Genomic DNA, 16,152 nt, shown 5'->3' with positions numbered 1-16,152 from the left:
GGTGGATCATCTTTTGGGTATATGCCCAAGAGTGGTATAGCTGGGTCTTCAAGTAGAACAATATTTTTTGAGCAACTGCCAGATTGATTTCCAGAGTGATTGTACCAGTTTGCAGTCCTACCAGCAATGGAGGAGTTTTAACCGTACTAGAGAAGAAATAGAAAATGTTCTTGCACTCTATTGTGGTGCCCTTTATTGAACTTCTTTTCATCTTTTCACCTTGCCGTCCTTCTTCATAGATTGACATAATAGTTTTCTGCAAATGGGTGAGAATATATGGTCCATGTCTTTCTGTGTGTGGTTCATTTCACTTGAAGTAATAGCCTTGATATTAATCCACATTGCTACAAAAGCAATAATATTTTATTCATTTTTTTATGGCAAAATAGTATCCATTGTGTAAATGTACCACTGTTTTTGGTTCTTGTCCATTCCTTCACTGAAAGGTATAGGAATTGATGACATAATTTATCTATTGTGAATAATTCCGCCATAAATATTGGACATTGTTTTATCTCCTTTGATTATTTACCCAGCAGTGAAATTGCTGGGTGATAAGCAAAGTTGGTTGTAACGTTTAGAGTAATTTAATACTGTTCTGCGTGATGGCTCATCTGCTTTACATGTTACTCTGGAGTTAAATAGTTACTGATTTTGTAAAATGTAAGTTGCAAAAGTAATGCTTATTCACACTTTTCTGCAATAGCTAATGATGGAGCTTGGATATGATCTCATGCTTTGGAAGTTAGCTATTGGTGTCATATCTAGAAAAATATTTAACATTGCATTGTGTGTAGACAACCTTTCTACAACTCAGTAAAACTGCAGGATGTTTTGTGGTTTTTCTCTGAAGTACTCTTGTTGATTATAGAAAAGAATGGCTTTATTTCTTTTTGATCCTCCCACCCTTTTCTGTTTATTTATTGCTTGTCCAGATGTAGGTAATGATAATGGTATGACTAGTAATAAAAGTTCACTCCTCTGTCTTAATAAAAAAAATTCCAGTATTACACTTTAAATATGATTTGTGTGCTCTTACAATCAAGAAATATTTTGAGATTTAATCTGATATCTTTTATTTTCTCTATGCTTTATATATAGTTTCTGTATCTTATGTCTCAAAGACCTATATAAGTACTTTTCATGTTCTTATAATCTTAACAAAAATAAATGTATTGATTAAAAGTATCAACCAGTTTAAGCTTGTCTTTAGTTGTTTATAACTATCACAGGCAAATCAGTATTGTGTCTTGGCTTTTAAAAGGAGTGATTTAATAAATCATTAACTTAGTATTTTTAAATGGTAAACTGTATTAGAAAGAGCCAAAGGTTTTCAGTAATGAACCCCACTGTTAGTTTTATATGCCCTTCTTTCCTCACAGACAGTTGAGGCTTGAAGCCTTTTTTGAGCTTAGATCTAGACTAATAAAGGGTTATGTAGTTTCTGTCAAGTCTTAAGTTAGAGTTTTCAAGTTCTTAGACTTCTTCCTGCTTTTTTTTTCTTCCTTCCTTCCTTAGATTTATTAACTCATTTGCCTAATACCCAATGAAAGTGACTTTGTTGGCCTTCTTTTCATTGGTAGTAGTGTAACGTCAATTAGATGACATAGGTATGACTTCCTGCATTCCATTGTATTTTGCTATGAAAGGAAAGATTATAATTTTTTTATATTAAAATACCTTATATCCAGAAACTAACTTCAAAAAAAATTTCAGCATGTCTTTCTACTGGCTGCTTTGCTTTAAAAACACTTGGTCAGAGTAGCGTGTATGTATCTGGTGATACACTAGTTCAATACCAAGTTGAAAAGCAGTTTATTAGTCTCTATTAACATGATACTCTACATCCTGCAGGAAATGGCAGAATAGTTCCTTTTGAGGGGAGGATTGAGCACAATCCCAGATTCTTATGTATTTTATTTTTTTAAAAACATTTAATCGAAGTTTGTGTTTCTCTTTTAAGATCGTTGCAAAAATACATTTTGAAAGAACTTAGTGGATTTTCCAAATTACATGTTTCACTTAAATTTATAATTTAATAAACAGATGAAATATAAAGAAAAACAATCTTTTGTTATAGGATCAGCGGCAAACTGAAGCCATCCACTTGCTCCAGGCACAACTGACCAACATGACACAGCTTGTTTCAAACCTATCAGCAACTGTAGCAGAATTAAAGCGGGAGGTAATTGCTTAGTTACCTTGTAAGACAGTCTTCCTAGGAAGATTGTAGGAAGGGCAAGCTTGTAACTGAGCATGATGGTTCAAAGCTTAAACCAAACAAAACTGATATTTAGGTAGAACTTGCTTTAAACACCAAAATGCATTCATTATTTTATTGTTTGGGAGCTGGGTTGAGAGTTTGGTAAGGCATGGCTGTCATGATTTGGTCTTCCTATAAGGCAGGTATTACGTTAATTCTGTCAGGTCTTTTGAAAAAAGCAGTTTAGTTTGATTTTTATTCTGAACATTGCAAATCATTGGAAATTACTAAGTAAAGAAATTATCTGGATCATTTCAATAATGTTTACCATGTTGAGAAATTCCTTGTTTGCTACCTTGCTGAGAATTAGCTGTTTAAGGACAAGAGCAGAAACAAGAAGGAAACTTCTTAGGAGGAGGCAGTTGCAGTAACTTGGGTGAAGTTAACTAAGATTTTAGAAGTAGAAAATAGTAGGATGTTAATTGAATTAAGTATATATTTAAAGAGGTAGAAAATAAGCCTTAATGAAATACCAGGTATGTGAGGATAAGAAATTTAGGTTGAATCTGAGGGGTTTGATAATTGAGTAGTTGAGTTGTATATGTGTTAGCATACTATCTCTAAGGGAGAGAGTGCAGATGGAAAGACAGACTAGATATCAACAGAATGTTAAGTGGTGAGCTTAAGTCTAAGGCATAAATGTACTTACTGTACTGCTTTTATATTTCAAGAAAGAGTTAAATGGGGAGAGAACAGAAAAAGAGCAAATGTCTGTAGTTTGTTTTCAAGCACCATGCTCTGTATTTATGATTTCAGAGCACCTTGACTGTTTAAAAATAACTTGTTTGAATTTTAGGTCCCACGGTCCATTCTTTAAAGTAGTTTATAATTATGTTTATCTTTTCAGGTTTCAGATCGTCAGAGTTACCTTGTCATGTCTTTGGTTTTATGTGTTGTCTTGGGACTGATGCTCTGTATGCAACGCTGTCGAACTACTTCTCAATTTGATGGAGATTACATTTCAAAACTTCCCAAAAGTAATCAGTATCCAAGCCCTAAAAGGTAAGGTTAACAATATACTCCACAATTTTCTTCTTTTTGTTTTTCTCAAAGAAATGCTGAGCAGATAAAGGGACATGAAACTAAAATACTAAAAATATCATTGTAGCAAGATGGTAACTGTACATGGAGATAATGCTATTGAATAATCGAGAGAAACTAATAATATATATATTAAGCCTTTGAATTATTTTGGTTGAGAAAGATGTTAAAATGTGGCATTCAAGGGTGGAAGAGAAGTAAGATAAGATCTTTGGAGAAGATTTGTTTTATATTAGCAATAATGGTTTTGCTAATTTAGGCTTGTTCCATATGTTATGCAGGTCTCAAATCCTCCATTTAAATAGGCTACACAGTAAGTTAGATCCCGTATAATCACTCATGTGTGTAATGTTTTCTTAATATATTAGGTGTTTCTCTTCCTATGATGACATGAATTTGAAAAGAAGAACATCATTTCCCCTCATCAGATCCAAATCTCTGCAGTTTACTGGCAAAGAAGGTAGATTTTTATGGATATGATCTACATATATAAACTGGCTTCTGGAATAAGTATAATGTACATGCTGTGTTTTCATCTGCATCCAAACAATGAATCAGTTATCTTTGTGTTTGTGCTAGTCAAAGCCACTTTATCATTTTCATGCTTTAAAACTCTTTGTTCCTTTGAAAGCCCAAAGGGTGGGGAGGGGGTCTTAGTGTTAATTAGCAATGAGTAGTTTTGTTTGCACATGCTCCTGTTTAGAAGTATTTCTTTTTAGAAAGGGATGTTTGAGAAAGTTCAACAGCTATGGAAACCCTGAATGCTCAATGTGCTCTCATAGCATCCTGTGCTTTTCTGCCTCCTCTTCTTGTGCAGGTAGGACCTTTTTTTATCTCTAGTTTAGGACGTTCAAGGCACTTTCATAGCCCAGAGTTTATTTTCCTATTTTAGTTCCTTTGTAATTAGTGCTTATTAAGAAACTTAAAAATTTATTCTTATAGCAATAGTAAAATAATTATAATCATTTAAGGGTGCTTTCTAAATAATGAGCTGTTTTCCCTTTTTTTTTAGAATTTTAGTTATTAAGCCAAGTGTTTCTGTTATTATGTCCTTCAAATAGTCTTTCCTGAGTTTTACTAGTGTAAGTTTTCACTCCGTGTGCCTTTATTAAGCTTAGAGAATTTTTATAAACGCAATATGCCTGTGTAACCTACATCCTAATTAAAAAGTAGAATGCAGTCTAGCACCTCAAAAACTGCTTTCTTTGTTCTCCTCTCCCAGTGTAGGCAGCATTTTAACATCTAATTATTGTGAGTCATCATGCCATTTACTCTAATTCTAGTGCAGTATTCCACTGTACAAATGCTGCACATTAACACATTTACCTATGGACTATTTTCATTTAGGCTTTTACATGTCTTTAAGATATGCATGCATCTGCCAACAGGAATGGAAATGGGCATTCTGGGTCTTAGCATGTATGGCAGCCTTAGTGAATACTAACACAGGGTTTGCTGTGGATGACCCCGTCAGCTTTGGGTGCTTCCCCTAGCTTTGTCAGGTGTTCACATCCTAGTAAACATGTTAGTAATTGGGTCTTGTAGTCATTCGGATTGGTGTATATGCGTTTCTTCTTTGAGGTATATTCATATAGCTGTGAGATATGTTGAGATTGTTTTTGTATTTATAAGTTCTACTCTTATTTTAAATTAAGTGAACTAACATTATTTTTCCTCTAACTCTTTAAAGGCAAATAGAATAGGCTTTTCCCCCCAATAATAGAATTGCTTCTGTTTTAGACAGTGATGTAATCTTGACTTAACCTTGCTTTTAAAGAAAGCTGAGGACAGTAGGTGGGGACAGTAGGTAGGAAGAAACTGACATCAGTCCTGATTCTGTCCCTCCCTCCTCTCCTCTCTTCTCCTCCCTCCCTCCCTCCCTCCTTCCCGCTCTCTCTCTCTCTCTCTCTTTTTCCTCCCTCCCTCCCTCCCTCCCTTCCTCCCTCCCTCCCTCGTTTCTTTCTTCCTTCCCTCTTTCTCTCTTTCCTTTAAAATTAAAGCTCTTCTTGGAACATTTTTTCGGTCTGCCTTAAATTTTCCCACCTTGTTGGTATTTTCAGTTCTTAATTTAGAAAGAACCATGTCAGATTGTTTTCTTTTTTTAAGCAACAACTTAAAATTTTAAAAAAGGTAGCAGTTGCCTTTTCCCCAGTGAGCCATCTCATTGGCCTTCTGTTTGTCTTTTAATCAGATTTAAGTAGCATCCTCTTTTTTGTTGTTGTTTTTTTTTTCGAGACAGGGTTTCTCTGTGTACTCTTGGCTGTCCTGGAACTCACTTTGTAGACCAGGCTGGCCTCAAACTCAGAAATCTGCCTGCCTCTGTCTCCCAAGTGCTGGGATTAAAGGTGTGCGCCACCACGCCTGGCTAAGTAGCATCCTCTTATATATAATGGAAAATGGGATAGATAAGTCATGTGACAGTATTGTTTTACTCTGAATAATCTCCATTGTTTCCAAATTACTGTATTGCTTTACAAGCCTAGCAACAGTGTTCCATTGTTCCCATATCCACATTTATGGTAGTTTCTGCTTTTCCTTCTAATGATAGCTATTCTAATGTCTGTGGATTAGCCTACTGTGAAATTTGCATTTCTTTAATTCATTGTGTGTGTGTATGTGTGTGTATACATGTGGGTGTATATACATACATATATAGATGCACACATGTACATATAAATAAACATATACACATATGCTAGTATATAAAAGTAAAAGTAATGCATGAGTCACAGAGCTTCCTTTCTTCATGTGCATTTTCACTATCCATCTTGTTTTGTTTGCACTTTCTGTGTTCTATCTAGGCAGTCTTTATGAAGTCCAGAGTCCTAAAACTTAGTTTTTTTCTTCTAGTTTTATAAGTTTAGATCTGTACTATATTTGGAGTTAATTTTTATATATGACATAAGGGTCCATTATCTCTGTACAATTTATTGACTAGATTACCTATTTTTCATTGAGAGTAGTCTAAGCATCCTTGTAAAAGAAAAAAAAAATCACTTGACCATATCTCCACATAGTGTAATGCCCTATTGTTAAATATGTTAAATTTGTATGAATTTATGATCATTATGTTTTCTTGGAGTATTGTAGTCCAATAGTCATTATGTAATTTTGTTTAAAGTCTCCTCTGTCTCAAATGAATGTAGCTGTTCTTTCTTTTGCATTTAAATGAATTTTTTTAGGTGATATATAGTTGAATTTCATTACCTGATTGACTGGTTAGACTACTGATTTTAAAAATTGTTTTGATGTAGTTAGCTTATTATCATAATATTTTCTATTTGTTAATTTTTGTTTCTGTTTTTGTCCTCCATATTACTTACTTTTACTCTGACTATAGTTATTTTACATGATTTTTGTTAGTATATCCAACATAGTTCTTTATAGAGTTAATCTAATGATTGCTTGTTTACCATATACGTTCTCAAGAACCTACCTCCACTTTCAAACAAAGCCATACCTTTTCACAAGTTTGGTTATAGCAGCAAAATAATTAATACTACATCCTGCCTCTCATTGCATGCAAAATTGCAATCATTTATTCTGCTTATGCATACACATACATAGCTTATACACACATACAAAATCATGTGGATATTAATTTGAATATACTTATCTGTTAACCAGTTAAGGATAAGAAAAAAAATTGTTTTTTTTTCTTATTTTTTCTTTTTGAATTATTATTTTTTTTTTTGCAAGGCAGATCTGTGGACAACAGCACTCCCTCAATTTTGCTTATTTATGAAAGTCTATTCTCTTTTGAAGAATACATAAGCAAGATAAGAATTATATCTGGTTTTTTCCCCTCAAAACCTGAACTTTAAGAAGAAATTTACATCTTAATGTTTCAGATCTCACTCCTGGTTTTTTGTTTTTGTTTTTTCTTGTCATATTCTGCTCTTAGTAAGTTTATGTTTCATCCTATCAAGATATGCCATAGTTATGGACCATGGACTTTCTTTTAAATTAGTAAAACTACATGTGTATAGCGTTTTCTTTATAAGAGTAGTTTAAGTCTTTACTGTAAGTTGTAGGAATGAAGTTTTCTGGTAATGTTTTGTTACAATTCCAAAAATTACCCATTTTCCCTTAAATGCTAGTCTGTATTAACACACACTTCGTCGGTCATCTGAGCTTTGCAGGGTGAGCATTTGGTGTCGCAGCAGCCTGCTGTGCTCTCCTTCTTCATTGTCTTGTTTGAGGCTTTTTGTTTGGATGAAGGGGATATTCATTTCCCTATTGTTACACTTAGTTGGGAGTTATGCACAGTCATTGGTCTTTATTGGTCACTTAAGGAAGGTACAATTACTTACTAACCTAAAGAAGCTTTTTTGTCTCTTTCAGAACCAATACAATGATCTTATGAAAGCCTTTGCTTATCCTGTTTAATTTATATATTTTCCTTATTATAATCATTTTTATGTTGTTTTACCTCAATTGTAGTTTTTCTGCTTAATTCTATCTCAAGGTGTTATATTTTTTATTTATTGTATCTTTAAATTTGTCTGCATATGTACTGAGTTCTTTGGTATGTCTTAAATCTTTTTTCTAAGATTTTTCATTTGTCATATTTCTAAACCTCTGAATTACGGGTTTTTTTGTTTTGTTTTTTTTATTGTTGTTGTTGTTTTTTTTTTTTTTTTTTGCTTTGTTTTGTTTTGTTTTTTCTTGAGACAAGATCTCTCTGTGGTCCTGGCTGTCCTGGAACTCACTGTGTCACTGTGTAGATCAGGCTGGTCTCATGACTCACAGAGATCCACCTGTCTTTGCTGGGATTAGAGGTGTGTGCTACCATACCGGTTCCTTGAACTACTATTTTTCTTTTTCTTTAATCCTGTGTTAGATTTGTTGGGCTCTTAGATCTCTAGATAGGTATCTTCTTTTTTTTTAATACATTTAATAAAAATAATCCATAGTTTTACATATTTTACATCTGTAGAATATTTATAAGTTCTCTTCTATAGTATTTAATATTCCCCATTTTTTCTATTATTTGCCTTTGGATCATTTCTTTCAGCAGTGGAACTGTCCATTGTTCACTGGAACTAAAAACATAGCTTCTTGGGCAATATTCCTTGTTCTAAGGCCTCTGTCTTTTCTGTTTTGTTGCCATGGTTGGATTGGACGGTTCCTTTAATGCTTCCACTGAACAGTTTGGTCTTGGAAGCTGGCATCCAGGTGTTGGCCCTGGACAGTTTCTGAAGTCCTTGGTCTTCAATGCCTGTGAGGCTGTGATCCTAGTACACGGGTTAAAGAAGAACAAGCCTTGGATGAGATCCAGCAAGTCGTCCCCAGCTGCAGTGAAGATGTGTTGTAGTGGGACCCCAGGGAAACTCTTAAATGTCACAGAATCTGGAAGGCTACACATGTCAGGCCACTGTTCTTCAGTTGGTGTACCCAAAGTTTCAAATATTCTTGTTAGCTGATCAAGGTCTGACTCTCCAGGCAAAAAAGGAACCCTTAGAAGCAATTCTGCTAATAAACAACAAACAGCCCACATGTCCATTCCCACATCATACATCCTAGTTCCAAACAATAACTCCCTTCATGGCTTCTGCATCAGCTCCTGCTTCCTGCCCTGCTTGAATTCCAGTCCTGACTTCCCTGGTGATGAACAGCAATGTGGAAGTGTAAGCCGAATAAACCCTTTCCTCCCCAACTTGCTTTCTTGGTCATGATGTTTGTGCAGGAATAGAAACCCTGACTAACACAGGGGCCCAATACCATCTGGTCACAACTTGATGTGTGTAAGTCCTGCTGGGGCTCCCAAATGATTTGACCAGGACAAAGTCTGCCAGTTTCAGAACTCCATTCTTATCTAACAAGAAGTCCTTTGGTTTCAGATCCCTGTGTAGAATCCAATGCTGATGCAAATATTCTAAGCCCTGAAAAGCCATCAACATGTAGGCTTGAATGTGGGATGGTGTCAGCACAAGACTGTTATCCTTTATTATAACCTCTAGGTCAGTTTCCATAACATCCAAGACAAGGCTAATGTTAGACTTATGTCCAAATGTGTCAAGGAGACCAATTGTGTTCGGATGACTTAGTTTCTGTAAGAGCTTTATCTCCCTTAAGGCTGTTCTATTTATACCACCTTTAGCTTCTGACCTGTGTCCAAGTTTGATTTTCTTAATGGTGACGATTTGGTTGGTGTTCTTATCTCTGGCCTTATAGGCTGTAGCAAAATGTCCCTGTCCGAAGAAGTCCAGTTTTTCATAGCGTTTCGCTTGAGATTTTACGTCCACAGCCATGAGAGTGAGAAACCAGACTCTAGCATCTTAGCACCTAAGCTAAGTCCTCCACCCCTCAGGAATTTAAAGCATCTCTAGATAGGTATCTTTTAAGTAATGGAAAATTGTAGCTGATAGTTTCCCCTAGATATATTACCTATCTTGATTCCTCCATCTCTTAAATCTCAAATTTCATAAATGTATTAATCCATCTTCATGTATCCTCTTTATCTTGTAAAGTTTCTGTCTTCTTTTAAAATCATGTGTGTGTGGCTGTGCCTTTGGAAGCCAACTCACTCCTGAGCTGTGATCTCTGAGCTGCCTGGCATGGGTGCTAGAACTCAGCCCTCTGCATGACCAACATATGTCGTTAATCCAATCCGCCTTTGCTTCCTTAAATATTTTTCAGTATTTGTTTTTCCCTAAGCCACAGAGTCTAAAGCTATATCTAATCTGTTCTTAAATTTGTCCATCGAGTCTTTTGTTTTACTTACCACATTTTTTTGTTCCTAGGAGATCTTTGTGTTTTTTTTAAAAGTCTCGTTTTATATTTCTTGAGGTATTTTTCTGCTTTTTAGTATTTAAACACACTTAAACATAGTGTCTTTATTACCCATGTTTGAGATTGGAATAATAATACAAGTTGTAATTGATGGGGTCATGTTATTAATAAGTTTCTGGTATGTATAGCTTTATGATAAATTAGTGTGTGTCAGAATACAAGTTGTTTTTAACAAGTTGCATTGGGGTGCAGTTTAGTAGCTCTGTGGAGAGATCTGTGCTTATCATTGGAGCAGAAGGTGCTCTGAATGTGCTTTTGAGTAACAGAATTTTTGAAACTTAGGGGTGAATCTATAGATGATTTCCTCATCATGTCGGAAAGTTTTTTTCAAGAGCTTGTGGTCACATGTACCGTGTTCAAACTCTTTCTATATTTTAGAGTTAATAGTTTAAATCAGAGCTATAAAAGATTAGAGAAAAAGGATTCCTAAATCTCACTTTATGTTCTTCTGACATCTATGATTCCAACACGTCATTAATGTGCCTGTCTGACTCTATCCATCTTTTGGGTTACCTGTATGCTGCGTGTAGGTTTGTCCAGTAATGCCATTTTTCTCGTCAGGTGGGGAATGAATCTGGTCCCAGAGAACAACCCTTACTGTATCATTTGATACTTGTTCATTCAAAATGTAAAATGGAAATAGACTTATGTAAATGTTGGTTGTCTTCAGGGTTGATGACCAATTTTCAAATATCTTTGACCAAGTTCAAATTCAGAGCGCACTACTCTGGCTTACTAATTTTCAGTGTAGAAATAATAGTTATCCTGATACCTTTCATCCATTTCACTAATAATCACTAATGTTGTTTTGGGTGTATTTTGTCATAGCATAATCCACTTTTCATTTTATACCCCTTTTCTTTACTTATAGTAGATCCGAATGATTTGTACATCGTAGAACCCCTCAAGTTCTCTCCAGAGAAAAAGGTAATACTCTTTTTCTTTTCAAGCCTATTTTAAGCTGTGTGGTAGTAAATGAATTGAAATTGGCATTTTATTTTATTTTATTTTATTTTATTTTATTTTATTTTTTATTTTAGTTGATTTGGGTAATTGTTGATGTTTTTGCATTTATTGTGTCAGTGCCGAAAGGGTAACTTGTAGGAGTTACTTCTCCACCCTGTGAGTTTAGCACCAAGTGTCTTCCTGCTAAGCCATCCTGCTTTTTGATTTACTTATTCATTCATTCATTCATTCATTCATTCATTCATTCATTCATTTAAAGACAAGGTCTCACATACACTACTGTACTCTGATTGGTATCAAACTCTCTGAAGTCTTCCTGCCTCAACCTTCCAAAGGCTAGGATAATAGGTGGGAGACATCATACCCAACCAGAATGTTGGGTTTCTCCCCACCCCTTGTTTTTGTTTGTTGGAGATAAAGTCTGACGTATGCCAGGATGCCTCCTGAGAATGGCTTTGAGCCTGTGTTTGTACCTTCTGAGTGCAGGGGCTAGGATTGCAGGCAGACGTTCCCCATGCAGTTTTATGCAGCACTCAGGGTCAAGCCTGGGGCTTCATACCTATGGTACAAGCCCTTTCCTAACTGATTTGCATTCCCAGTTCCCATATGTTCATTTTCAGCGGTCATACGGTATAAGTAAATGTTTAGAGGGGTCATCAAACCTTTGTCTAAGAAGTATATTCCTATATTTAAAGGTTTACAAAATAAAACTAAGAATTCTTTAAAGAAATACTTATGAGGCCTGCAAAACCTTAAATATTATCCAACCCTTTAAAGAAAAAAAATGTGCAGATACTTGGATGATAGTCATTATTTACTGAGCTGCTCATGCATGCCAGGCACAGTTCAAGCACTGTTTATATAATCCTCTTACAACCTAGCAGTGGTAATAATCTCTTTTTAAAAAATGAAGACTCAGACAGAGTCTGTACTTAGATGTCCCAGCAGATAGTAGGCACTGCTGTGTATCTTCCTAGGATTCCCCCCCCCCCCTTTGCCTATAAAGTCTGATTTTCTTTTTTACCTCTCAATTTACATAATATTTATTTTGACTAGCAGTAATTGTCTGTAGTAGAATTTCAGATTAGTGCAAAGTAGCATTGGATTTAATCCTAACTTCAGTATTTACTATTTTGTAATTTAGGTAGTAAGCCAAATCTCTAAAGTTTGATTTTTTTTTTTTTTCATGTAGGAGCCAAGGGCAAACAAACCTCTCAGGGTTAACATATATGAAAGTAACCAGTATAACATCTGACACATAGAGGTATTTAGATATTAGCTGTCTCTACTTAACTCTATATGCACAAGTTGCTATAACTTGAGTTGAGTAGCATTTACAAAGGGGATGTCAGAGATACTATCTATTCACAGCAGAATGTGTGTGTGTGTGTGTGTGAGAGAGAGAGAGAGGGAGAGAGAGAGAGAGAGAGAGAGAGAGAGAGAATGAGAGAATACTTGTTTTACTTTTCATAGGCAATGCTACTTTCCTCTTACATCTCTTATCTAATAAGGAGGAGTAATTTCTATGCTTTTATTTCTGTTATAGAAGAAACGTTGCAAGTACAAAACTGAAAAAATTGAGACAATAAAGCCTGCAGATCCATTGCACCCTATAGCAAATGGAGATATAAAAGGAAGAAAGCCCTTTACGAACCAGAGAGATTTTTCTAACATGGGAGAAGTTTATCACTCTTCTTACAAGGGCCCTCCGTCTGAGGGCAGCTCGGAAACTTCATCACAGTCAGAAGAGTCCTATTTTTGTGGCATTTCAGCTTGTACAAGTCTGTGCAATGGACAGACCCAAAAGACAAAAACTGAGAAGAGGGCTTTAAAACGAAGGCGATCTAAAGTCCAAGACCAAGGAAAGTTAATAAAAGCTCTTATACAGACTAAGTCGGGGTCATTGCCGAGCCTGCATGACATAATCAAAGGAAACAAGGAGATCACCGTGGGAGCATTTGGGGTTACAGCAGTCTCGGGACATATCTAAAAGGAGCTGAACATTTATACTGAAAACTTTTTTGTTCTTTGAAGAACAGCCTGTGGTATTTGAAGGGTTCAGGGGGAGGGATAAAATATTGGGGAAAGTATTCAGAAATTATGGGTTTTTTTATTTTGCCTTTTAAAAAAGTAGACAGGATTGTGTCAATCTTGGCTGATGAGCTACAGTTTTACAAGGCTGATCTCTTCCTAGAAGGATGGTGATAGGCATTTTATAAAGATGTGTTTTCACAGATAATTACTGGGACAAAAGTAATTTGGAAGCCCAGTTCCTTGGGTGGATAGGAACGAAAGCCTAAACCTCTCCTTCAGCTTGGTTCCCGTTTCTTGCACCTTCCCATATTTATGTGCCTTTTGTCTATTTATAATGCCACTGGAAGAGGAGGGAGAACTTTTTCTGTCATTTGATTTGTTTTGTAACTTTATTAGGTTTTTGAAGCTGCAAACACTACAAAGCTTTAAGGTGGTCCATGCCTGAAGCTCAGCAATGTGGGTCATTTGCATAAAGATCCTAAAGACTTCCAACTTAGAACCGCTCAGTAGTCTCACTGAAATAAACACTTTCTCAAGTTTTCTAAAGGCCTTTCAGATAAAAAGGTGATGATTTCACCCTTGGTTTCATTTAATTTAGTTGGATTGGGTTTTTTTTCCCCCTGAGTTATTATTAACTCAGTAAAATGGTAAGATATTTTCTTGGAAATGACAGGTATTTGGAATAAATTTATTATAAATTCACCTTTAAACACACTTAACTATTTGTGATGATTTCTCTACATTGCTCTCAATGTTCACAGTAAACACTAATCCTCCAAATTTTCACATCACCAAGACCAGGTTTTCCATGGTCCTGTCACTGCCTTTGTACATAGTCACAGAACCAGCCAGTGAGCACGTCAGGCCTGATTCAGTCTAATTGGTAAAGTCTAATGGGATTGTGATTCCTTCATGTTTGCTTTCGTTGGCTACAATGTGCAGATATGTATGTATGTGATGTCAGCATCTGTCTTCACTTGTTTTTTTGTTTTGTTTTGGTTTTTTCCTTAAGTAATTGGCAGTGTCTGAGTAAATTGATTTCTTGATGTGTGATTGTACAGGGATGAGTGAAAGTGATATGTGTTTTAGAGAGAGAATTGACCATTTTGTGTTGTAAAATTTTAAGTTATAATTTATTGAGCACTTTTGTTAATAATTGTTTATAAATTTGTCTAATGCCTTTTTTGGTATTGTTTGTAATGTGATTTATTTAAGGCCTTTTTGTTTAAGTTGCTGCTTTAGGTTAACAGTATGTTTTAGGAAATGAATTTCCCCTCTCCCAGTCTGCACAATTAGCCATTCAGAGCAATATGGCCTGGTGGTACACAGCAGGCCCTTGAGAAGTCCAGATGTGAGCCGAGCTAGAGTGGGGAGTCACTGTGTGCTGTGAAAGGAGGGTTTTTAATATGTAACTACAGAGCTGTAGTACCATTAGAAACTGTGAATTTCCAAATAAATCTGAACACTTGTCTTTATTAATCACTGGCTCTTCTGTCCTTTAAAAGATTGCAAAAATTTATTACTAACTTTTGATCATAGATTTAAGGGTGTTTTGGTTTTTGGTTTTTGTTTTGTTGGGGTTTTTTTTGTTTTGTTTAGTTTTTTTTTTTTTTACATCTTTCAGGCTAAATATGACAGCATTGCTCAAATTTCAGGCAACCACAGTCTACTCTTTCACCTAAGCATTATGTTCGTTAATAATCATAGTTTACCTTTGCAGACTCTAAGCAGACAGTTCTGATATTTAGTAAGATGCAGATCTACCTAGAGAACTATAGCTTTAGTCTGAGTTTTATTTCTGCAGATTATAACTACATGTAAGAGGGAAGAAAACTAAGCGGCAAAGTCTCAGACCTTTAATGAGAGAAGATTCTTGCCAGGAGCAAATTTGTGTTTCTAAAAGGTAACAATCAAACTCCAAGGGTTGTAAAATCCTGAACTTCTGAATTACTGCTCAGGTTTTTTTTTAGAGGATTTGGATTTTTAGAGGATAGCACTTTTGGATTTTAGATTTTGGAACTAAGGATGCCTACCCAGCAAATATAATTAACAGAATCCGAAAGTCTTCAAACACTTCTCAAGTGTTTCAGATAAGACATACTCAAACCAGTATGTAAATCTGATTTTTCAATATTCCGTGGTAGCCAACCTTATATTATTTGTAGTGTTAAGGTACTAAACCAGAATGAAATAAAACTTACTCAACTCAAGCAAATCTTCGTGTATCTGTGGAGGTTTATATATGCGTATGATTTGGGAATTAAATAGTTTTTACAAAGCTTGTACACAGATAGGTTTCCTCCCTCACGCTGCTACACACATGCACCCTACCCCCACACCTCTCACTGTCCACCATATCCACCCCCAGCAGCATTCATTTTCAATTCTGTATTTCAAGTTTCCGTGCTTACCTTGGGCCTTATGTTGACAGTTTTAGTTCTGGATGCATATCCAATTTGGACACAGACGGACATAAACCATGCTTTTATTTAACTGATAAAATGAGAGATTCAAACTTATGGAGAAGTCAAACATTCATGCACCATTACCTGTATTGACCAGCTGTTAACTTTGTTTATTTATATATGTTTATATAGATGTCTGCATATACATACATATATACATATATATGTGTGTGTGTGTAGTGTATATTATGGGTATATAGAATTATGTGTACATATAAGACATTTGGTAGATGAATATGGTAGGACATCATGACCCTTCCACCTTGAATAAATTCATGTTAATTTTATAGAATAAAGATATTTACCTTACATCCTTACATGACTATATTAGGGTTCTCTAACAACTTACCAAATGAATCTCTCTTTCTTTCTCTCTGTATTTTGGGGATTTCTTAGAATGACTTACAGGCTGAAGACTAGCTAATCTAACAATGGCTGCCTATGAACAGAAGGTTCTAGAATCTAGCAATTCCTCAGTCCACAAAGCTGGATATCTTAGCTGCTCTTCAGTAAACACTGGAATCCTGACAAAGTAGACTCTATTGCCAGTAAAGGAGTGGACTTGCTAGTGAGTCAAAAGCAAACAGG

General features: G+C 35.5%; 1 protein-coding gene and 1 pseudogene across 12 annotated transcripts in view; one reads left to right on the top strand and one right to left on the bottom strand.

Moving 5' to 3' along the window:
* Suco (SUN domain containing ossification factor) overlaps positions 1-15,309 on the top strand; it is a 60,726-nt gene extending 45,417 nt beyond the window's left edge. For 2 of the 12 annotated variants that reach the window (NM_001357402.1, NM_172645.3), the window contains exons 20-24: positions 2,081-2,185; positions 3,111-3,265; positions 3,673-3,764; positions 10,971-11,026; positions 12,612-15,309. In NM_001357402.1, coding sequence (NP_001344331.1) covers positions 2,081-2,185; positions 3,111-3,265; positions 3,673-3,764; positions 10,971-11,026; positions 12,612-13,055 — 852 coding nt within the window. In that variant the 3' untranslated portion in view covers positions 13,056-15,309. Of the gene's footprint in view, positions 1-2,080; positions 2,186-3,110; positions 3,266-3,672; positions 3,765-4,023; positions 4,122-10,970; positions 11,027-12,257; positions 12,330-12,611 lie in introns of those variants that run through there. The other 10 variants (XM_006496763.3, XM_006496762.3, NR_151684.1 and 7 more) reach the window with 9 other exon arrangements.
* Positions 8,353-9,558, bottom strand: Gm7496 (predicted gene 7496; annotated as a pseudogene).
* Positions 15,310-16,152: the final 843 nt, after the last annotated feature.

The sequence above is a fragment of the Mus musculus genome, chromosome 1 (assembly GCF_000001635.26).
Source record: "Mus musculus strain C57BL/6J chromosome 1, GRCm38.p6 C57BL/6J".
NCBI lineage: Eukaryota > Metazoa > Chordata > Mammalia > Rodentia > Muridae > Mus > Mus musculus.
Note: the sequence above shows the minus strand (reverse complement) of the source record. Positions and strands in the feature narration are given on the sequence as shown.